Source organism: Misgurnus anguillicaudatus, chromosome 14 (genome assembly GCF_027580225.2).
Source record: "Misgurnus anguillicaudatus chromosome 14, ASM2758022v2, whole genome shotgun sequence".
NCBI lineage: Eukaryota > Metazoa > Chordata > Actinopteri > Cypriniformes > Cobitidae > Misgurnus > Misgurnus anguillicaudatus.
Window position 1 is genome coordinate 81,050 of NC_073350.2, and position 25,757 is coordinate 106,806.

At 36.8% G+C, this 25,757-nt stretch overlaps 1 protein-coding gene across 5 annotated transcripts in view; it reads right to left on the reverse strand.

Moving 5' to 3' along the window:
• Positions 1-697: 697 nt before the first annotated feature.
• rab43 (RAB43, member RAS oncogene family) overlaps positions 698-25,757 on the reverse strand; it is a 37,535-nt gene continuing 12,475 nt past the window's right edge. For all 5 annotated transcript variants that reach the window (XM_055184743.2, XM_055184741.2, XM_055184744.2 and 2 more), the window contains 2 exons: positions 13,995-14,178; positions 698-2,364 (listed from right to left, as the gene is read on the reverse strand). In XM_055184743.2, coding sequence (XP_055040718.1) covers positions 2,111-2,364; positions 13,995-14,178 — 438 coding nt within the window. In that variant the 3' untranslated portion in view covers positions 698-2,110. The remainder of the gene's footprint in view (positions 2,365-13,994; positions 14,179-25,757) is intronic.

The following is a 25,757-nucleotide window of genomic DNA, read 5'->3' on the forward strand; positions in this document are numbered from 1 at the left end:
TTATGTCTTATATTTCTACATACTTTTTTCTCTTATATATTGTTTTCTCATTTCTATGTAAAGCACTTTGAATGATCTTTGTGTATGAAATGTGCAATACAAATAAACTTCCCTTGCTTAATGAAGGCTTCCTAACAAAACTTTGCAATTACAGAGAATAATGCGGCTTTCACATAGGAAGCGGTGTGCGCTGCGCTCGCCGCTTGTGCTCTGCTGGCCAGACCCCAGCATAAGCTCTTCGTCCATTTTGTTTGGATGCCCCGTTTCTATTGGCCGCACGGGTAATCGTCACAGAGCGCAGCGCAAAAGTTTAACTATTTTGAACTTTGACCGCGGCGTGAGCGCAAGCTGCGCCCGCGCTTTGCTCGACGCAACAACAAACCGCCCTTGCGCAGCGCAAGCCATTGAAATGAATGGGTTTCATAGCGCAGCGCGCACCGCCTCCTATGGGAATGCCGCATAAGAGTATTCATTGGTGTGTTTTTATAGGATTTTTTTGTCCCAAAATTTTACATACCTGGCATATGGCTACTGCTACTGATTTACTTCTCCTTTGAGTATTTTTTGCAGGCTTTAAAACACACCGCTCCAATTTTTGTTGAATCTGTTTACACAGTCCATCACACAACTAGTTTTCCCCTTTTAGACGCATTTTCACGCCATGCTAATGCTGTCCCTCAGACTTTTTGCCACTCAGTGAGCGTAACCGCAGTAACTTTATCTCATCTTTCAAAAAAAATATTACACTGACAGACAATTTGACATTATTAAATGCACAGTAATATGAGTTGATTAATAACAAACTACAATGTCATAGTGCTAAAAATACTGAAACAGTTGGAAAGGCACAGTAATTATTCATAAAATGATATACACATTTGCACTAAAATATTGCCTTCCTCTTTAGAATAATATTGTTTAGAATAATAAAAGCAAATTTGTCTTTCAAAACTACAGAAAAATGAAGACATTCTTAAAGATCACCACCATCATGTCCTAAATATATGTGTTGATTTCTTGTAAAACACCTATACATAAGTCAATGATATATAAATTACCAAACTGAGATCTTACACATAAAATATTGCACATAAAATGGCTCTGGTTACAATGCCCACTTAAAACAAAATAGCAAATTAGGCTACTTCTTAATTCTTCAGTGGAATACCGTTAAAAATTGAGCATGAACCAATATTATCAGAACATTGTTCATAGTTTAAAAAGCATGTTTATGAAACTAAAGCGTTGTGGCGTTTAAATGAACTGAAATATATAAAATATCCATCTAATGGCATCTAATATAAAGTTTCAGTTTAAGGAGTTGCATAAACAGTCCGTTTGTTGACAGTAGATTAGAAAAGACACATAGATAAGTAAAAAAGTATAAAACTTCGAATCCCATAAGTTGGTTCATGGCAGCTGTTAAAGGGGACATTTCACAAGATGTTTTTAAGATGTCAAATAAATCTTTGGTGTCCCTAGAGTACATGTGTGAAGTTCTAGCTCAAAATACCATATAAATAATTTATTACAGCATGTTAAAATTGCCACTTTGTATGTGTGAGCAAAAACGTGCAGCTTTTTGGGTGTGTCATTTTAAATGCAAATGAGTTGATCTCTGCACTAAATGGCAGTGCAGTGGTTGGATATGGATAGTGCAGATTAAGGGGCAGTATTATCCCCTTCTGATATCACAAGGGGAGCCAAATTTCAATGATCTATTTTTTCACATGCTTGCAGAGAATGGTTTACCAAAACTAAGTTACTGGGTCGTTTCTTCACATTTTCTAGGTTGATAGAAGCACCGGGGAGCCTATTATAGCACTTAAACATCGAGTCATTATATGTCCCCCTTAAAAGAGCACTATAAAGTTATCCACATGTCCACCTATTTAATAAAAATCAGTTGTCCCTAACATCATCAACGTTAGTGTGATGTGCATTACATGTCAGCTGATTGAGGACTTGCAAAATATAATTGTGCCAATGGTACAAACATTCTGAAGCATTTTTGTATATTCTTCTTTTAGAGATGCACTTAAACAAGCTCTAACTGATAGTACCTGATTTACATGACCAAAGCTTTTATTGCTTCATGAGAATGAACTAATCAACAGCCACATCCCCATCCCTCACTGGTCACATCCTTACTGTTCAGTTTGAAGCTATCTGTTACGTTTTCATTGAACATGGGCCCGCCATGTCGGAGGATGAGCTCAGTGGCCATTTTGTTAAATGCCTCTTCCACATTACTAGAGTCCTTGGCTGACGTCTCGATGGCAGTAACAAAATCCAGCTGATGAGCCATGGTCTGTGCATCTTCAGAGGGCACTTCACGCAAGTCAGTCAAATCCGATTTATTACCTACCATGCAAAAGAAGATTACAATAGAAAATTATTTAGTCATAACGGCATTCTGTCATTTGTGGGTCAATTAAATAATGCTTCTTTTCTCTCAATTAGTTCTATTTAATCCAACATATATTTGTATTTTTGTGGGGATAAAGTAAAACTTGTTTTTTAAGACTAGGTGGTGTAACTGTCCTGAGAGTGTTTTCCTGTAGCTCAGTTGGCAGAGCATTGCATTAGCAAATTATATGTTGAAGTCAAGGTGAAACACATACTGATAAAATGTATAGCCTGGATGCAGCAGAGTAAATGAAAAGATGAAAGCTGTCTGCCAAATCTGATTTTTGTGAATATCCGATTGGAATCCAATCACATTTAGAATGCGAGAACGGCCACAAAAAAAGTCGAGGCAGATTGTCATGCCAGCACAATGTCATTGCCACAGAAACAGTGCAGATATGGACTGACAGTGTGAACAAGGTATGTGTGTCCCAAGCTACCTGAATTAAGACAGCTTTTTACCTTAAAATGAAGAGAGGAAAGTATGTTATTTTTATGTAACACTTTAAATCATTGTTGTTAAAGTGCCCATCTTATGACTGCTTTTCCACACAAGTTAAATAGGTGTATGAGTTCCATAAAGCATGTTTCAAAAGTTGTTTGCTCGAAATAGCTTGTAGGAAAAGATTGTTACCCATCTCTAGCAGCCTCTGTTTCAGTGCATTTCAGATTGTGCCATTTTGAGGTGGTCATTACAGATTTATGAGCTGCTGCTCCTTTGGCCACCCCCACTACTAACGTCATGTGCGCATGCGCAATGTTAGCGCGAGCAGTGCAGACTGTATTATTATTTCATATATTATTATTAACGGTTTATGTATTTCCAACAGACAAATTAAGCATAAAAGTATCACTAATAAGTACACTCCAGGGGGCGTATTACAGAAAAATCCTAACTTTAAAATCTTATCTTAACCGTTTGGTAACCATGGTAATTTCAGGTAGGACCTCATTTAAGACAAAAGCTATTACAGAATGACGTTCCTAAGTGCATTATCTTATATTAACTGCAGATAGGAAAGTGGTATTACAGAAGCATCCTAACTTGACAAAACATCCTAAAAAAGGTCTTAACTTTAGGGTAACCTCACAGGTGTCCTAACTTAAAACTTTAATGATAGCCAGCTGAAACAATCACATTATGATAGAAATGCCGGGGAATGACATGTTGTACCACAGGCATGGTAATAATTTTTTATGGGACCGTCCCCAACATGTGATAGTAAATGGTAAAAAATCTGAGAACGTAGTTTTAAAATCTGGTCTACCACAGGGATGTGTTTTATCCCCGATTCTTTTTTCCATCAATACAAAGTAACGCGTTACTGTAACTCCACTACTTTAAGCAGTAACGAGCATGTAACAAAGTATTTTTTTAAATTAAGTAACGTAATTACAATTACTGAAATTTAAATGAGTTCGTTACTCGTGTTACTCTATTTTGTAAAAAATAGACGAGACATATCTGATGTCGCAGGACCGTAGTTGGCGGCGCAATGATTCATTACACTTCATCTGATAGCTGACAGTGCATATAGAATGAACATGAAAAATCTAAACGGGACAACATACCTTTGTTTAAAAATTGTGCGCAAGTCATAATCCATCTGGACTCATGTTTGTAAATTATCTTCGCCAAGCAATCCCGGCATGACATTAACTTGCATTTGTAGTCCACAAAAGTAATAAATCTGAGAAATGTTCATATATTCTTAGATGTTTACATCGGCCTTCATGGAAGAGAACGATTCGTGATTGTTGTTTACACTAAAATATTCACACTGCGCTGTACGCCCGTGTTAAAACTCCATAGTATGTGTGAGCTCGCTTTTAGTTTTAGTTTCAGTCTCTCCGTATCCGAAAAAACAATCCACTCGCTCTGTGTCCGTCCGACAAAACAATCCATGTAGTCTACTCCGTTTTCTGATTAAATATCTTCCTTTAATCCTGTGTATCATTTAAATCCAACAGAAAACAAACAATATATGACCAAAGAGCGCAGTCCCTGCCGCGAGCTTCACAAGCTGTGTTCCAATGCAAGGGCTGCACCCTACTAAGCATGCGATAAAAGGTGAGCACTCGGCCTTTCAAGGAGCTCAGAAGTTTGCGAAGAGAACTGAAATGAGACGGTCTAACCTTCGGAGGACCCATAATTTGCCTCATCTGCTGCACGCGCATCGCGCCTGTCAGCAGGACACAGCGGAGACGTTTCTAACTTATTAAAATAAATATGAAATCAGAAAAATGACAATTTATTTTAGAAAATATGACATGTTGACACAATTGTCTCCAAATTTTTAAAGAGACACTACACAATTTTAACACATTATATATTTTTGTAAACATGCAGAATATTTGTCTAAATGGTCTAAATGATATACAACAATAAACTAAGTTTACATATTAAGATAATTTCTAACAAAAATATTCAAAGGTTGAATCTAAAGCAAAATAGCCTCCTACAGTATGTGATATATTAGAGTCTTACGTGTAAAATAGCCCATCCATATTATTTTATTGTTTGACTGTTCAGTACTGTTCATATTTACATTTAAAAAGCAGACATAAAGGTAACTTAAAAGTTACTTTTCTAAGTAACTAATTACTTTTGATATACAGTAACTGGTAGAGTAATTCAGTTACTTTTAAAAGAAGTAACTAGTAACTGTAACTAATTACTAATTTTCAGTAACTTGCCCAACACTGATCACCTGTAATAATGAGAATCTGATGCTGATAAAATATGCAGATGATATGGCCTGTTGGGATGTATGAAAGATACTCAATCACTGGATATATATTTTGATTTTGTCAATTTTATCACAGCTTGGACAAAGGATAGCTCTCTCCAGCTTAATATTAACAAAACCAAAGAAATGTGTTCCGGGGGAATTAACGCACAATCACCTTTAAAACCCTTGATAATTAATGGAGAGGAAGTCGAGCAGGTGGGATCCTTTAAATATCTGGGTACAGAGATTGACTCCCAGTTTAAATTTGACAAGCACTCTGACAATGTCTTTAAGGCGGCCTATCAACGTCTAGGCTTATTGAGGAAATTGAATAGCTTTAACGTTGAAAAAGATATTCTGGTGGTGGTGTATAAATCTCTTATCGAATTTGTACTTACTTTCAACATTGTATCCTGCAGAGGTGGGTAGAGTACCCAAAATCTGTACTCAAGTAAAAGTACAAGTTCTTATACAAAAATTTACTCAAGTAAAAGTAAAAGTAACAATCTAATTATTTACTTGAGTTAGAGTAAAAAAGTATTAGATGAAAAAACTACTTAAGTATTTAGTTACTCGTTACTTCCAATCTGATTGAAAAGAAGCGTAAAATCCCTGAATTTCAGACTACTTGGAGGGCTTTCACAAACCTCTCCTTAAAAGTCTCATTGTTCTGCTTATATACTACTTATAAACCTAGGTTAAAGTAAAGCAGTCTATCTCAGTCCTCCAACATCACATAACGTGTCATTAAAAAAAATCTTAAACAAACACTGACTGTTTTCTGACAGTTAACTGTGTCTTTATTTTCACGTTCACAACAAAATTTGGCTGGATCTGCCTTTAGACAAGCTTACAGTAAGCAAAAAAGAATGTGTGTGCTGTTTGTTATCATGTTTTTATATCATATATTCATCGTCATTAATGTGCAATTAATGAACATAAGGAGCTTGATAAAATGCTTATTTTAGAATTTCAAATGGAACTTTTCTGTTTTTGCAAATCAACTCTACATTTATTATAATATATAAAACATGTTTCTTTAAAAACATACTTTATTCTTTTATTTTTATTTTATTAATCCAGTTTTTATTCGTATGTATTTTCTACATTTAAGTAAGGTGTCCGGTTATGTGTAGGGAAGAAATTTTTCAGATTTTTTTTTTTAAGTTTTTTTTTATTTTTAAAGATAATGTTTCAGACAGAGATATATTTTTGCTGTGGTCAGTAACTCACAAGTGTGGTCTATCAATACCAGGTGGAATTTTGAACAAATGTAAAATGACTAGTATAATTTCACTTTGAACATAAGTGGTGAATTGTTACTTTTTTAACACAACAAAACAATGTAGATTTTCGTGTTACACTTGTTTTTATTAACTATACATGACTATGACCTCTTTAATATGTAACTGCAAACATATTTTGTAATTTATCTTTGTAAAAAATAATGAAATTATATTTTCATTTTAAATTTCAGTTTTATCAAATGTTTCAAAAGCAACCAACAGTACAAACTTAAATTCAACAGTTTGAACACTATGAAAATTAAATTAAATAAAATTAGAATAATATAAATGGTACAAAAGTAAGTGTTACTTTCGTCCTGACAGGATCTCCTCACATTTAAACCAGATTTACTTTTATTTTGAAAAACTCTTGAGAAGTCAAACTTCAGGATGTGTTAGTTAGAGCACTAAATAACCTGTAGATTGATAAAACGAGAAACATAACGCTTTATAAGAAAACAATGACCGCTTTTGGAATTTACTTATGGTTGAAAACACCTATCTGGATCTACACCCGGAAAATGGTGAGTAAATAACGCGATATTTGTCAGCTCTGTCAAGGGTTGCAAAGATGCTGTCATAGTTTGGGATTCAAATGTTATCAGTCCTCTGAGAAAATCGCTTTGTTACTTTCGTCCAGCGTTACTTTTGCCCCGGTTCTCACGTATTATATTAATGCAAGACTTAACACTATGCTGTTCAATTTGTTTAGTTTTATGAGGAAATGATATGGAAATGTGCAGATGTGAACGTTTGTTGTTTGTAAGGTTAGAGTGATTTTCATTGCTTGCACAAGAGCGCATATGACAAAACCAGTGCATGAAATTATATTATAATAAGGCACTGCACAAAGTGACACGTACCGCCGTGTTGTTTCAGGTTGGAGCTTGAATTCCTGTACGCTGAGATGTCAGTTCGTTTTGGTGCACAAAGCATACATCGCATTATGAAACTATTCTTTTTGACCTTTTGTAGTGTAAACATAGACCAAACTTGAGGCCACGCGTGATCTGCCTCCGATAGCTTGCATAAGTCATCCTCCGCTTCAGTCATCTTCTTTCATCTACGCGCGCTAAAGGGTGAAACGTAGCCACCCCTCGCAACGCACGCAGCCTCTCTAACGTCTCGCGAGACTTTCGAGCAAGCCATATAAACTTAAAAAATAAAATATATTCATTAATTATTACCATTTGAAAGTAACGTAGTAAGGCCACCGAATGTAGCGAAGTAAAAGTACAGTTTTTTCATTAGAAATGTACTTGAGTAAGAGTAAAAAGTACCCATCCTTAAATTTACTCTAAAAGTACTAGTTACCCAAAAAATGTACTCAAGTAAATGTAACGAAGTAAATGTAACTCGTTACTACCCACCTCTGGTATCCTGGTACAATTCTCTCACTGTTAAATGTAAAAATAGATTTTCTAGGATTATAAATATAGCGGGTAAAACAGGTGTGAAACAGTTAATCCTGTCTGATCTTTACATTGTGGCAGTAAAAAGGAAAGCATCTGCTATTGTGACAGACTCTGCCCATCCTCTTAATAATTCCTTTGATTTACTTCCGTCTGGCAGACGATACAAAGTACCTTTGGCGAAAAAGGCCAAATATAATAACACTTTTATTCCAACGGCTATTAAAGGCGCTCTAAGCGAATTGACGCGTTTTAGACCATAAAACATTTTTCGTTACATACAGCAAACATCTCCTCACTATCTGCTTGCTGCCTGTCCGCTGATCAAACTGTAAAAAAGCGATCTCTGTAGACAGCTCAGGCTCGACAACCCGCAATATCAACATAGTGGCCAAACCTAGCACAACAAAACATAACAAAGTGTTCCAGCCAATAAACGACAAGAAGGATTTGGGGGTGGGGGCTGGGCGCGTTCATGAAAGCACGGACGGGAGAGGGAGGGGGAGGTGTTAGCTACGCTCCGTTTGTTTGAAAACAGTTCAAACATCAACAGGAAGTGACGTCGCACATTATTCGCTTAGAGAGCCTTTAATATTTTAAATAGAAAATAGGGGAGATGTTTATTTATTTTTTTAAATTGTGTACTTTGTCTGTTGTATGGTATTGTTGTTAGTTTGTTTGTTGAGCCTCTTGTCTAAAGTCAATTTTCTACCCCTGTGGGGATAGACAATAAAGTTTTTTGAATTTGAATTGAATTTTGAATGAAAAACAGCAATGTTTGTTTTTGAATTACTCTTTGAATGTTTTTTTACCTTCACACATTCACGTAATCACAATGTTTCTCACTAGTGGAGCGATCTTTCAATTTCTGTCATGCCTCATTATTAAAAAACAGTCAAGTTATCTTATCCGTGAACACTTGATGGGATCATAACGAATACAGTACACACTTTACTCAGCATCTATTTCTTCTCATTCTCTATCAAATGTTGAAATGTACAGTAGTATCCTAGCACTTAGGAAGAATAGTTTTTCGATTTTTGTAAGTCACATTTGCTAAATGTTTAAATTTAATGGTAACTCACTGATTGTGTGCTAAAACACTAATAAAAAAAACAGATTATAATTACAATGAATTTAATCAAATGTATTTTTCTGCCCCATTGAAATTAAAAGGACAATTCTTTTGTTTACTGTAGCAGCAGCTCACGCATTGCTGGTTGCAGACCTGACAGTTGATAGCCGAACATAATTAAGCGATTTGGGATTTCCCAACTAGAGATGAGATAAGATTTGGTGAGATAAGATGAGAATCCTAAATCAACTTAAGATTTACTTCTGTAATATGAATTTGTGAAAAATCTTAATTTAACACATCATATCTTAAGTTAAGACCTAAGATACGAAGTTTCTGTAATACGCCCCCAGGAGAAGAAATTCGTGACACATAATGATTCGAGAGTAAATTGTGATGTAGCAGTCTCAACAATACACTCGTTTTCCCTGGACAATGCTAACATATTCCCGTTATAAAACTTTTTCAAACGCATTATTTTCGCAAATAATTAAGAAATTAAGACCCGGCGTGGGATGTATACTGCTTGTGGACCGCATGCTAATTGCTAGAAGCTAGCGGAAGGTCCGGACCGTATCTTGGGAAAGTGATAAGAGACTTGGGGGACTTGGGGGTTAGCCTTGTCGGAAAAGCCGGGACGGTAAGGCCCGGCCTTGGCTAGTTTGGCAAAACACTATTACTTTGTAAGTTCATGTAGAATCGTAAACTAAAGCAGATAAATATTTCTTTTACCTTTCGAAAACTACGGTAGCTGGTTGCTGGCTTTCCAGGAGAAACCACGCTGTAAACTAACTAGCATAGCGGTTAGCCACCTCGTCATTCTCAATGGCAAATGACTGCTAAAACACACACACACACACAAGTTCACCCACTGGACGTGCACCAATTCGTGGGCGGGATGATGTCAGTTTATGGTGCTAACAATATCTATATAGCCTACTGTCTACAAACATTAATAATATTATTATTAACATTACTATAAATTGTTTAAAAGGTATAATTTACAGGATTAGCATCAGTGTATGGTCTCTGTTTTGAGATACAGATGCTCTAGCATCAAAAATGTAGTATTTTGTGACTTGTGAAGTCCAGATGAAAACATGCAAAATATAAACGTGACTTCTTTCCTTTTGTGTTGATATTACGATCGCAAAACGAATCTGTTTCAGATGTGTGAATAATCCAAGTCCAATGAAATACATCCAATTACCATTTTTGTCCACAAATGCGTATAATCCGTGAAATATAGATATATAGTCTGTTGTTTACATCAGATTTCGCTTGAACGTCTTATTGCCTACAATCTGAGGACTATTTTAGTCGTAACAAACTGTATGAGATTACACTTTAGGTTCCAATAAACATGCTTTAAAACTTTGTTTTTAAAAGTAGGCGGGAGTATAATATATCCATACCTAGGGCTGCAGCTATCGATTCTTTTTGTTATCGATTAATCTAGCACTGAATCGATCGATTAATCGAGTAATCGGATAAAAATTTTGTGTGTGTTTTTAAACAACCAAAACAAATAATGCATAACGAAAATCAAGAATTTGACTTTTATTTCTAAAAAAAAAACAGGTATTTGGCTCCAAAAAATAAGCCTATTTATTTAAATTTTTACCCATTTAGTGTTTATAAGTGCCAGTGCCAACAATTAAACACTTTAATTTATTAATATGCACAACAGGTTTCATGCTGTAATCTAGCCCTGACGTCAAAGTAAATATCTGGTTTATGTACATTTCTACACCTGCAGCATTTACCATTAGGCTACTAACAAATAATATATCATTTCTGGGGTGAGCCTATTTGCTATGGTAACAACCTGTGTGTGTGCGCGCACGTGCACTCTGTGCGTGAGGAAGAGTGACACCCCAGTCAGACGTTCAGTTGCTTCATTGCATTTTGGTACGGCAGAAATACATGCATTCATTTTCAATAGAACGCTGCATTTGGTTTACATCACTTGCATTGCAGTGCATTTTAGGTTAAGAATCCGTCAACATCACGTCCCGCTGTAAAATGCATGCTGAAATTATTGTTGCGAGGCTACATAAAAGTTTAAGCATATGTGATGCATTGCGCGATCGGTCTGACTCGCGTGAGAGAGAATAACTTCTTTATGCTAAACTCCAATAAGACAGAGATTATTATTATTGAACAAAATATGTCAGATTACAAGTTGCCCATATATGATTGCACTGTGGTGCCGTTTTTTGGTACACACACCTGTAAGTGCATGTGTGTGTGTGTGTGTGTGTGTGTGTGTGTGTGTGTGTGTGTGTGTGTGTGTGTGTGTGTGTGTGTGTGTGTGTGAAGGGGTTCTTTTTAAGCTATATTCTCCTGCAATTGAACGTGAATACGTTTACTACATCAAAGCTAAACATCATATCTAATCAAACCGCATAACGACATCGCTACAAATACAGTATGGGATTAAAATCAGCGGAAGCTACGTTACCTTGTTTCATCGGCGCTTGGTGTAACAGCAGTGGATGTTTTTGGTTCAGATGCTGAATGTAATGATAATGTAATGATCCCAAACTTTAGACATTCTCTCTCTGCCGTTTATGGACATATTCACTCCGCCATCGCGCCAACTAAATTCAAAATGTACCACACGCTATGATGTGCTACCTGAACATTGAACAACGGTCCATGTGAATCAGATCTCGGCGCGTGTAGTGCGCGTCACAGGAATTTAACAAGGCTTTGTAACGAGGAATTTTTTGAATCGATGAATCGTTTCAGCCCTATCCATATTTAAATAGCGCTGTTATTTCCGTGAGACATGATAACAGTAGAGGATATCAGAAGTGACTGCTCTGTGCTCTCTAGTTACCTGGTGGGTGAAGACCTGCGAGTGGGGTGGTGGGCGGGAAAATTCAAACGGATGTGACGACAAGGCTAGTTACGTCACAACGAAGCCGAGTTTGAAACCGTGTAATTTGAGACTCAAGGCAGATGACATTCAGAAACCCGTATCTCACTCAAAACAGCATGCAGGCACGTGCACAGATAGGGCTCAACCTGTGCAGAACACATGCCCTTTTCATCCTTACACTCCGAAGTGCCCTTTTTTTGGAGGTGTTTCATTATTTTTTTAATATATAAATTAATGCTATTGTTAACCATTTACGTCTGTCTGTGTGTTTTACAAATATATTTATCAAATAAAATTATTAAAAAACTAAATCTTTTTGGATCCGCTCAAACTGTCTGTCAAACCTCTTAACTCCGCCCCCTGAGTGCAGGGAGCTGAAGTTCCACACAGCAGTCAGTCAGAGCAGCTGAACGTCTTGCAACGGTAAATAAGTTTCTTGTTGTTTGAGTACAATGCTGTCTCATTACGAAAGAAACACTAGTATGTTTATAACGGCGCATGTTTTATAAATTTGAGCAGAGCCGAATTATCCATAGACAGGATTGGTCGAGTGGGCAATCAGGGGGCACCAAGGGCTCCAAACTGCGACCAAATGGAGTTTTTGACAAAGCGCGAGCAGTTTAAAAAAAGTGTTCACGCATGTGAAGGGCACCCTTGACAACAATACGGAATGCAGGGTCGGGTTTTTACCGCTTTTTTTGCATGACGCGTCTCAATCGTTTAACCAAAGTCAACACATCTCACGTGAGAAGACGCGCCCACGCGGGTAAATGTCTAGCCTACATAAACACCAAAAACATTACAGATTAGAAAGGTCTTAGATATCAGATGCCCAGTTAGGAAAACTGCATAGAGACGAGAAACGTGTAAAGGATACAAGTATGTTTGCCCTGTCACTCATTACAGTATGCCATCTGGATATAACTTATTGTATATGCATGTATCTTGAATTAGTTAAGGGAGTTGTATGATTATTTGGTTTATAACTTTTTATTCTGAAATCAAATATATTTTATATTTTTTAGTAATGCAGTTATTTGTACCTTCAAAAGACCAAGGTTCCTGGTCCTCAGCACAGTTTTTGCCAGGTAGGCAGATACATGTTGAATATGCTAATGGTATGGCTATAGTATTATATAATCTCCAATTTTGATCTTTAATTTCCTATTTCCCCCTCTTCTCAATGGCATACATAAACATGTTATCCAAATAATAAAAAATAGCTCATAAAACCAAACAGAATAGCTTTTTTTTCTTCAAACATATTTTTATTTAACTTTATGTATGTAACCAGAGGAAAAAATTTAAATTAATATATTCTACAATTAAATAAGAGCGAGTACACAAGAGCACTTCACAAACACATGATTACAAATAGGCCTAATACAGACAAACACCCAGGATGTAAATTGTTAAAGCCAACTTACAAGGCCAGATATCCTTCTCTTTGCACTGCATAATGTCAATCTATCATAAAATGTCATTTTTCATTCATAGTGATTTTTTCAATCATTAATAGTGAATAAATATAAAGCTTTTAAAATTATTATTATGTGATATTTATTTGGAGTGGGTGCCCTTTTTCAGTTTCAGCACATGCCCCTCAAAAGGTCTTTGCACGTCCCTGACAGCATGGATGGATTTTTCCAACTTTGTATGCGTGTGGAAGCACCAGAGACACAAATTGACACCACAAAACCCAGAAAAAGTTCGTTTTTCATAATATGGGCACTTTAAGATAACAGATAACTTACTGTACAATGTTTTTTTTTTGTGTGTGTGTTTATTTATCTTCTTTCGGGTTGCTGAGCACGCCTTTCAATTATTATTTCTAAACTAACTTTAAGGTTCAAGGTTTGGATTAGGATGTATGAAATCTAACAGTAAACAAAACCTATGACACAAAACCTAAGACACAGAAAAAAAACTGATCCAAAAACACGAAAGAAATGAACACAACATAAATTGAACTCAATTTCATGACTATATCACAAAATGAGACTAATTTATGAATTTTGTTAGTTCATGTCAACTAATGCAGTTAACTAATGTTAAAAGAATATTATTGTGATGTGGTTTTTACTTGATGGTAACACAACCTGACTTTTTTAAAAAATCATAAATATTTTAAAACAATATATATGGATATTTCAATTTATAGTATAAGAACTCTGAAAATGTGTTTGTACTCACCAATTAAAAGAGGAACTATGTTGGAACCACCATATTTCTTCACATCCTCCATCCACTTGGGCACAGACATAAAAGAGGATCGCTTTGTGATATCGTAAGTGATGATGGCACCATTGGCACTGCGGTAGTAACTCTGTGTGATGGTGCGAAATCGCTCCTGTCCAGCTGTATCCCATATCTGTAACTGTACCACAAAATCATAAACAAAACATATAAAATATAAAGTATACCTTGAATGTTACTTTGAATAAAATTTGCATATCTGGCCCATTCTAAATACAATTTATGTTAAGTCCAGGCCTGATTGGTCGAACAGAGACTAACATCACTGCATCTATTGGGATGTGCATGTATGTCATTTTTCATTTCGATTCATCCATAGGTCTGAAAAACGAGTCCTCGATTAACTGGGGGTGGGGCAATCACATGTACGCGTCATGGTGAAAATAAAATATTTTTATTAAAAAAACTCAAATAAAACTTAATTAACAATGAACGCATGCTAGATCAGGGACGGCGTCAAGGGGGCTTTTTTAAAGGTAAGTTAGGTTGTTTTAATTTAAGTAAGCTTAAATGTGAATGTTAAGAGCATTGCGACGTGATTATGGTAAAGCGGCTTTCATAACAGCTTTTACTTAGGACGCGATGTGCGCTGGGCTGCGCTATGAAACCCATTTATTTCAATGGCTTGCGCCGCGCGAGGGCGGTTTGTTGTTGGTCGAGCAAAGCGCGAGCGCAGCGACAGTCTGTAACGAGTCTGTAATGAGCTGACAGTCTGTAAAAGTTGTATAAGTGTGTGCTTGCACTGTATTTGTTGTTTTAATGCCTTGTTTTTGCAAGTTATTGTTGCTAATTGCATGCCCCCCCGTTGGAAGTCGGGTGCCCCCCTGTCAGTTATGGTCTGGCGCCGGCTCTGTGCTAGATTATTAATGAATTGAATGTTTATAACAGAAACAAGTGACAACCGTATTTACTTACAGGTGTGAGTCTGGAAGTGTCCTGTTCACACAGCAAATTAAAGACACAAATAGAACACTGCCTGTATGAACGAGCAACCGACCTCAAACCCGTATGCTAGTTACACGCGGCGCCTGTAACCATAGTGACCAACGTAAATATTTTTAAAAAGTATTATTTATTCAATGGGCAAAACTTTATTTATGTAATTAACAAAAACAGCTGGCTTGTGTAACGCTTACCATTGTGCAGAGAAAAATAAACAAGGGTGGGTCCATATTATACTTTTAATTTCCAAAATGAATGAACATAAAATCAGTGTCAGCAAATGCACGTTTAACCGAAGCAGATATATTCAATACAAAAGTAATCATAATTACTTGTGAAGCAAATCGATCCGTTTTTGCAAGAAATTGAACTTTATTAAACATTTATTTTTATTAACAAAAGAGTGAAAGTCACCTACCATCTTAAGGATACAAAAATAACTCATTTAAATCAAATGAGGTGATGCAAAAATGAGTACACCTTGATGAATATGTTAGCAAAAAACTTAAATAAAGTGTAATTAACAGGAATTCACTAGGAAATTAGGAATATAATTAATCATCACACAGGTGGCCACAGGATAACTGGTAATTGAGAGTGGTATTTAAAGGAATACTGTATCCTTTTTCCATATTAAACTATGTATACCTTTACTAAGAAGAGTTGATACATCCCTCTATCATCTGTGTGCGTGCACGTAAGCGCTGTGGCGCGCGGCGACACTTTGATAGCATTTAGCTTAGCCCAATTCATTCAATGGTACCAATTAGAGATAAAGTTAGAAGTGACCAAACACATCAACGTTTTTCCTATTTAAGACGAGTAGTTATACGAGCAAGTATGGTGGCACAAAATAAAACGTAGCATTTTTCTAAGCGGATTAAAAAGAGGAACTATATTGTATGGCGGAATAGCACTTTTGGGAGTACTTTGACTCGCCTGAAAAATCCGCTCCCCTTCTCCCTCTCATAATGAGAGGAAGAGGGAGAGTGTTACTGCGCCGAGTCGAAGTACTCCCAAAAGTGCCATCACTAAGCCAAATTCCATCAAAGCGTCACCGCGCGCCACAGCGCCCGCGCGCACGCACCAAGACGACAGAGGGACGCATCAACTAGAGGTCGACCGATTTATCGGCCGGCCGATTAATTGGCCGATGTTTGGCATATTTAAAAAAATCGGCTTTGGTCGATTTAGATGCAAAATTAGGCAAATTAATATGCAGGCACATCTGCGGGCACCTAAGCGCTGTTGTAGAACTCGTGATGCTGCCTCTTGCTGCAAGCAGATCGCTCCCGTCTCATGTGTGTGCAGCCGTGCCTTGTTCACAAACAGCTTTAGTAAACGATGGCGGGATCACGCAAATTAAACAGCCAGTACAACAGCGCGACGGGCTTATGTCTCGCGGTGTAGTGTCCGTGCAAAGATTAGGCTCATTTCATGTGATTAATGTAGGGCCCTATAATTTCCGCGATCACGGAATCGCGGACGGAATCACGGAATTGGCTAATTAACACGGAATCTAGTATTAACGCGGAATTTTGCGGAATTTTAAATTTTTTGAATAAAAATATGTTTTTGTGTGGGATACGAACGTATGTCTGGGGAAAATGCAGACCGGGGAAGTAAATCTGGGCGACACGCCCCCTCCCGTCGTTTCAGACCCCCTCCAGAACACTGAAACCATGGTGAAGCGGCTCTCCACGACTCTGCTTTCGTCAGCGAAAAAATTAAGAAATTCGACGCTAAGCACTTGGTTCCGAGCAGGTCTCACATGACTTTTATGTGACCGGACAACTGTTATTTTGGAAGTTTTGTCAACACTCTGTTCACGGTGAGCGCAAAGATACATGCACTCTCTCATCCACGTCTGTCTCACTGTACCTCTCTCATGTGCACGCGCTCACGCATCTGTCCGAAGTGCGAACACAAATCCTCATGTATTTGTTCAGTTTTATGCATTTCAAGCGAGCTGAGGCAAACTAACTATCCCTCGCATTTAAAATATAATCATCTGCATCATGGCGCCGCTCTCCGTCTCTCTTTCGCTCGCACGTGCAAAGAGCTGCGTGCTCATGCTTTCCTAAGTCAGATCACTATACTGTGTATGTTTGTAAAGTTATATGCATTTCAAGCGATTGTGTATAAAATATGGATCGCGTTCCGCTGGATTGATGTGTTTAAGGCACGAAGGCACCACTGCTTTGACACCTTGTTGTAGCCTCCTGCAACAACACTAAACAATGCATTGAATTGATTTGTGTGTGTGTGTGTGTGTGTGTGTGTGTGTGTGTGTGTGTGTGTGTGTGTGTGCGGCGTGTGTGCGTGTGTAAATGCATCTTTTATAGTCATTAAGTAATCCTGTTATCCAGTTTTTCCCTAAAGCATTTACATTTTAATCATTAACATTAAAGGCACACTGTTTTTATGACTAAAATAACAGTAAAGGGTAAAAAATATAATTGCCAAAAATTAAAACGGATAAAACGGAATTTGCAAAAATTAAAACGGAGAAAACGGAATTTGGGAAAAAATAAAACGGATTTTATAGGGCCCTAGATTAATGAGTGATGATGATGATCTTTGTTTGCGTGATAGAGAGAGCAGAGCCGTGCGCTGTCTCCCTGCTTTTATTACTCAAAACAAAACTGACTCAATGGCGAAAGGTCGGAAGACCAAATCATATCCACCGAGGAAATGTTTTTCATGTTGTTACAGTAACTTGTTTACAGTTTTGCGCTGCTCAGCCTGGATTACAACACCACGCGTCCGATTTGCGAACTGACTCCTTTGAACGGATTCGTTTGAATGAACGGTTGAAACAACAGATCTGTCCCAACACTAAACTCACAAGACGTCACTGTCAGCACAATCAGTCACTTATAGCGCCTCAGAAAGGAGAATGTAAATGTGTTTAGAAAGATTTGCCCTAAATAACAGTCTCAACAAAAAAACATAAACATGTTAACTTTATGATGAATAAATAATTTATCAGAGCTACCAAATAAGGATTTTATCCTACAAAGCAATAAAAGTCATGGTAAAAAACTGATCAAAGATGATGACAGCAGAGTGTCAGGTAATATCTGTGTCTGATAAATGCATGGTGTAGAGGAGGTTGTAAAACTCTTCAGAAAGACCAGTCATAATTTTTTTAAATACTTTGACTTAAATAGTGACATTTTATATCTGCTAATGATGAGAACATTTTGAATATTATGTACATATAGAAAATCGGCCAAACATATCGGCTGCCCTGATTTCTAAATATCGGCATCGGTCAGAGAAAAAGCCATATCGGTCGACCTCTAGTATCAACTCTTCTTAGTTAAGGTAATAACATAGTTTAATATGGAAAAAGGATAGACTATTCCTGAGAGAAAATCCACTGGTGGCAGAATAGCACCACATGGTAAAGAAATGTCTCAAGACATGAGAAATAAAGATAACTTCTTTGCACAAAATGGTCAAGGTTTCAAGATAATTAGTTAAGCATTGCTAATAAGTTTGAATATGTCACGAAAGGGATACAAAAATTAAAAAAGGATGGACTTGTGGGAAGCTCTCTGTGATCTCCAGGACGTCCACTGAAGTTAACACCTCGTCAACAGCAATCTTTTAACATGATTGTGACCCAAAACACACATCTAAGGTCACCAATTCATTTTAGAAGCAGCACAGGGTAAAAGTGATTTAGACCTCAATCCCAGGTTGAGGTATGGGGAGTCTAAAAAGACAAGCAGAACGTCATTTTCCATCCAGGATCTGAAAAAGGGTCATTGTTCTAGAATGGAGAATAAAAGATGTAACTGTATGTTGTCAACTTGTTTATTTAATGTCTAGACGAATTTGTGCTGTTTAAAAAAAAAGAAAAAAAAGAATGGAGGCCATACAAAATATAAGATTGCTTTTTAAGAATCTTTGTAGGGTGTACTCATTTTTGCATCACCTCATTTGATATGTGTTATTTTTCGTATCCTTAAGATGGTAAGTGACTTTCCCTCTTATGTTAAAAAACATAAATGTTTAATAAAACTGGTGTGTAAAAATGAAGCAATTTGGTCTTATATTTATTACCAAATTGAGAAAAATCTTAATTTTCAAAGGGGGTGTACTCATTTATGCTGTGCACTGTATTATGTTTGCTATTGTTTTTGACCACTATAATCAGTGCTTAGTCAGAGGCCTACCATGTCTGTAGCTATAACACCGGTTTCACACCGCATGCGTGAGCAGCGCGTATGCGTAGCATCAGCAGCGCGTGAGGAGAGCGTTGCTGCGCGTGGCCATTGTGCTTTCATACCGGCTGCGTTTGCAGCGCATACTGTGCAGTTTAATAACAGTATAAAAATCTCAAAATCTCTTCACATTACTTTATTGTAAATGCATTAATGAGCAAAACCTCTTCAAGACGTTTTTTGACGGTCATTGTTATTTATAAAACTGTGATTTGTTTAACCCACATTGTTTTCGTGCTGTTCTGGTCCGTGTAATGACAGATATAGACACAATACATAATTATAGACATAAAAAGCCCATGGCACATTATTAAATCTGTTTCTCTGAAGTTTTACAATAAAATAAAAAAATCACTCAGTGATTGACAGCATAAAGCAGTCGATCGTGTTTCCCTTCAACAGTTTAAGCATAGATTTATAGATGTATGTCTCTATTTCTCTGAAGATTATAGATGAGGAGTCATTTAGTGCTTGGCAGACAGTGAATGACAGCGCAGTCTTCTGGTGTTTTTAAATATTTCATTGCTTTCTTTTAAATTGCTCAAAGTCATGACTGTTTTAAACACACTTGGCGTCACATTTATTATTTTATGGTTAAATTACACTTTTTCGCGTCAATCCACGACCATTTAAAACTTGTTTGACTCTGTGGACCCTGTACCGGGTCCAGAGTTATCTTATTTTGACTTAATATAAAATATTCCTTTCATTTTTAATGGTCTGTCATGGACCCAGTACCACATATGAGATACTGTTTGAAAGCTTAGACTCTCTACTTTCTGCAGATATGCATCACTTTGAGATATGTTTTACTGTAAGAAAGTTAGTTACACTTAATTTACACTATCACCCCCCCACCATATTTTTGAATATCATTTAATATTCACATATTTCATATTTTTCAAGTATGACAAACATGGGCAAGTCTTATATCAAATGAAAGCTCTCATTCTCATGAATATAACTGCAGCGTTATTTTTGTCCTATTGTTATCACATATCCTACAATCGTTGAATGAATAATGAGGTAAAAAAGCTCTTTTGTAAACATATGGGAAACTTGGGTGTGGACTGCCTCAGATAGCACAGATAGCCACAAATGATACACCATCTTTTCTCTTAGGTCCTACTCTAAAAAATGAGTCCATTCACAGGATTTTCTTTGGTTGTGTGCATGAATTATCCCTTGTTATTTATTATATGTCCAAAACAAAAAATTAATATATATATGAAAAATGTATTTTCGCACACTTCAGTAAAATGAGAATAACTTTTGAATGCGACATGCTAAAGAGTTCATTCTTTTTTTGGTTGTTTACTGTCTGCTGCTGGCAACAACCAGACAGTTCTGCAGTCTGCTAGAGCACCCAGAACCAGAGTTATACACTATCAAAGACAGTATTTATGACATAAAAAATAAAATTTGGTGTTTTATCATATGAAAAACCACATAAATAACAATATTTGTCACAAACAGCAGCTTTTTATGTAACTTCAAAGGGTTTTCTTTAAAATGATATAAAGCAATTGAATTTATTCCACTGTATGTGGTTATGGGAGCACTTCAAATGTTTTTAGGCAGAAATATATATACAAAGTATACAAAAAGCGTATTATTCCTCCCATCAGTTGGAGTAAAATAACTTTTGCATTTATAATGATAGAGAAAAAATTCCTTTTTCCTCTGTAAGCTGGCAATTTCTGGAATCAAACAAAACTGTCTGCAGGTTTCGTTCCCACTCAGGGCCAGAGTTATACACTTTTAAATACAGACTTTAGAAAAAAAACACCAAAAAGCGCCTATTTATTTTTGTGTTTATTAGAGGACTGACAACACATACAACCATGTTGAGCACTTTTAACAGTGTTTTATGTAATTTCAAAGGGTTTCCTGTAAAATGATACCAAAGTTTTGTATGTGCACCTCTGCTTGTGGGTATGAGAAGCTTTTGAAATTGGGTAGGCCAAATCCAGGCGAAAATCCCCAAAATAGCCTCAGAGTGTAAACAATGCACTGTCACTTTAATTGAGCGTGAGCAGCGCAGCAAAAATAGACCCGACGCCGAAATGATCACAGCACTGCTGCTTCAGCGACGCTCCTGCCACGCGAGCACGCGCTGCTCACGCGTGCGGTGTACATGCTTTAACTTGTTAATATATAATAAATATGTCTATCAAGAGGTGAAAATATAAAATAAATATGATGTCTATCAAGAGGTGAAAATATAAAATAAATATGATGTCTATCAAGAGGTGAAAATATAAAATAAATATGCTGTCTATCAAGAGGTGAAAATATAAAATAAATATGATGTCTATCAAGAGGTGAAAATATAAAATAAATATGATGTCTATCCAGAGGTGAAAATATAAAATAAATATGCTGTCTATCCAGAGGTGAAAATATAAAATAAATATGCTGTCTATCCAGAGGTGAAAATATAAAACAGATATGCTGTCTATCCAGAGGTGAAAATATAAAATAGATATGCTGTCTATCCAGAGGTGAAAATATAAAATAGATATGCTGTCTATCCAGAGGTGAAAATATAAAATAAATATGCTGTCTATCCAGAGGTGAAAATATCAAATAAATATGCTGTCTATCCAGAGGTGAAAATATAAAATAAATATGCTGTCTATCCAGAGGTGAAAATATAAAATAAATATGCTGTCTATCCAGAGGTGAAAATATAAAATAAATATGCTGTCTATCCAGGGGTGAAAATATAAAATAAATATGCTGTCTATCCAGAGGTGAAAATATAAAACAGATAAGCTGTCTATCCAGAGGTGAAAATATAAAACAGATATGCTGTCTATCCAGAGGTGAAAATATAAAACAGATTTGCTGTCTATCCAGAGGTGAAAATATAAAATAAATATGCTGTCTATCCAGAGGTGAAAATATAAAACAGATAAGCTGTCTATCCAGAGGTGAAAATATAAAATAAATATGCTGTCTATCCAGAGGTGAAAATATAAAATAAATATGCTGTCTATCCAGGGGGGTATTGCACAAAAGTAGAATTAAGAAAGCCAGGATAACAGAAAAGGCCCAGCTTGACCTAGTTTAATCAGCCCATCCTGGCTAAGTCTGTTGCACGATTGCTAAGCCAGGATGAGAACGTGCAGCTATGTCAAGCCAGGTGTAGCTAGCTAGGATAAGTGCACGTTCACGGAATTCTTAAACAGACCACGGGATCGATCACAGAATCACTGATGCAAAAATTGATAAAACTCATAAAAATCCATCATGAAACTGCAAACACTTAACTACTACTATGTGTATCTACAGTATTTGATGCAAAAAAAGTGTGCATTATCTTAAAAAAGCTATTTATTTCCTATAACAATTTATATTTGGTGAAACTAAACAGAAATCATTGAATTATTATAAGATTTATGTACAGGATTTGACCAAATGAAGAATTTTTTTAAGGAAAATATTAGGAAAAGGCAACAATAAAAATGCCACTGCTAAAAAGCAAACCTGCTAAAAAGCCCTCAATATGGGATCCTTCAGTGCATACAAGTGGATTTCAACCCCACCCCCAAACTAAAGCTTCCAAAAATACTACATTTACTGTGAGCTTCATAAAGTTTTCAAACAGTTGTGTTCATTGACATGCTATAAAACACTGAATAGTATATTCTGGATTGTTTGTGAATAGCCACCATGTTCAAACAAGGCTGGTTTGGACTGGACTATTGGGAAGTAAGATGGTAAGTCCCTTGAGGGGGCCAAAAGGACATCTGGAAGATATGTAGATGGGCATGGGAAAAATGAATCATGTCTTCTGAAATTAATTTACTTTCATGCAGGATACTTCATTATTGCATGCTCCAAAAAAGCAGCACTGACTATTTTCATATGGGCATGAAATAAGAAAAAAATTAAGGTACAGTATGAATACTATCCTCTGACCTCTCTATGGAGCATCAATATATGAAAGATCTGTGAGGTGGACAGCACTATAATTCATATTCAAACATAAACTCTGGGATGTAATACTAGCATCTTCAAGTGAAATAAAGACAGAAACTATAGACTTACAAGTTTAATGAATGGGAGAGTTAAAGTCATGTCAAAATATGCTCATATATGAATATGTAACCTATATGTTAAATATGCTGTCTATCCAGAGGTGAAAATATAAAATAAATATGCTGTCTATCAAGAGGTGAAAATATAAAATAAATATGATGTCTATCAAGAGGTGAAAAATTAAATAAAATTGCTGTTCATCCAGCGGCGAAAAAGGAAATTAGCAGCGAAACGGAAATGACGTAGGCTGTCTATCCACTGGTGTCTAGTCGAAGGTGAGTCTGCGGGGCTGCAGCTGGATGCTATTGACCTGATCGGATCTCGAGTCGGACCTCGACCTCTTCTTCACATAAGCCTAAACACAGGCCTATGCTTACTGTGACGATCCGGGGGCCTAGCGCCCACTCCTGGTTGGGAGTATTTACGTCCTAATACAAAAATCATTATTTCAAAAGTATTTGATTAAGTATAATGTGGTCCATCGGGCCATATTAAAGGTGCAATTTGTAAGATATTTGCAGTAAAATCTCAAAAAAACCACTAGGCCAGTGTTATATATTTTGTCCAGCTGATTACTATCAATATCTGTAATGTTTTCAACTACTTGTAAATCGTGAGAAAATTTCCATTCAAAACATTGACATGGGGCAGTGCAGTCTCCTGTCAATGACGTTAATATCCATGTGACCCTTTGTCACCGCCTTTACTGACGTAACCCACATGACCACACTGGTCGAGCTCGAAAAAATAAAATGGCGGCCAAGGAAGCGGCTGGAGCACAAATTTTGTGAAAATAAACGTATATTTTCACTTTTTAAGCATTTTAATTTCATTTCTAGCGAGAAATTAGTATTGTAGTTTTCAAATATGTGATTAGTTATCACAAAGGCGCTCTCTGTTTATATTTCAAACACGCTGCCTTTGAAGTGCGTCGGAAAGCCTTTCTCTCAGCGGCCTTCAGGCCTCCGAGTCCGAAGTCATGTCCTCATGAGGCAGCGAGGCCACAAGTCCTCATACTCCTCACTGCCTTGAGTTTTCGGACGCAGCCAGTGTTGTGGACAAATGCAGAACTATGCGCTTGCTTATGGACTTATGGATAACTTTTTACCGTGTGCCGCTGGTTGTGTCAGCTCCTGTAAGCGTACGGGCCAACCAAACGACTCAAGAAGAGTTTGGAACAAAACGAGAGAAAGAATGAGGATTTGGTGTTCCATTATCTGGATGGAGAGAGCTTCGCAACAACATTTAACTAGACCAAGATTCTGATCCTGCTTGTGTTTTACGCGATGGGTGAGTTGTTTTGATTCGTAACCCTTCAAAAAACGTATGCTATTATATTGATCACAACATTAGTGTGTCGATTGTAATCAGCGCGTCTTCCCGCGGACGATATGCACATCAAAGGTATTGTACAGCAATATAAATGGTCATTTTAAGACACTTCACAATAAGATTTGTACTGTCAATACATTATGTGAAAAATCATTGTAAGTTGAAAACTTAATTCTGAGCTGTGTTTACAATCGAATTTGGACTAATACTGTAATATCATTATGACTAACAATTTCGTTTTGAACATCCCATATAAACTTACATGATGAAATAAACGATGTCATCAAACGCAACATTTATAAGACTTGATTACCTTATCCATCAACGTGATTTCTCGTTCTTGTCTGATTGATGGCTAAAGTTAAAGACTACAAATCCCATAATTCCACGCTGCTTCAGAGCGTCAGTAAACAACATCATTGTTTTTGTTTGATCTGGCGCCAACTTTCGGCACATAAATACAAATTGTATCTTTAAAATTTACCTCGGACCGCCAGTTGCCCATCCCTGCCATAAATGTATTATAGAACGTGCATATATCTGCACAAAATGCAAGATTTAAGAGAGAAACTACAGCTACAGAAAGTTTAACTACCGTTGTGGATGTTTATCATAGCTATGCAGACAACTATGTTTACATGGGACTTGGAGATTTGTCAGGTTTCTCGCAGTTAGTGACGTCGCCGCCTATAATAGTTGTTCAAAAAGCTGATGGTAAATCTGTATTAAGCTATACTGTTTTATCTCTTCTCATGTCTGCAGAACCTGTCAATATAACATGAGCTTTTATTTTCACAGTTTCTCTGCCAACTGCTTTAGTCGAGTGGAGACTTTTATGTGTTACATTCCGCGTGTGACGTTTATCTTTCACACGCAGAGACATGCACATATGTAGGCCATGTCCCAAATGGCACACTCCTGACTGTCACGCCGGAAATAGAAAGAGAGTTTCCCCATCAATGTGAAGTCCTCCCGTCCGTCGTCTGATTGCTCTTTCTCAAGGACTTCTGGGTTGGTAACGTGCACCGAAGACCGCATCAAGGGTAAAAAGGGGGAGCTGATGAGCACACTTTAGAACATAAAAATGACAGATGGGACACCCTACGAACTTGCAGACTAAGCCATGAGACCAAAAGTCCACATT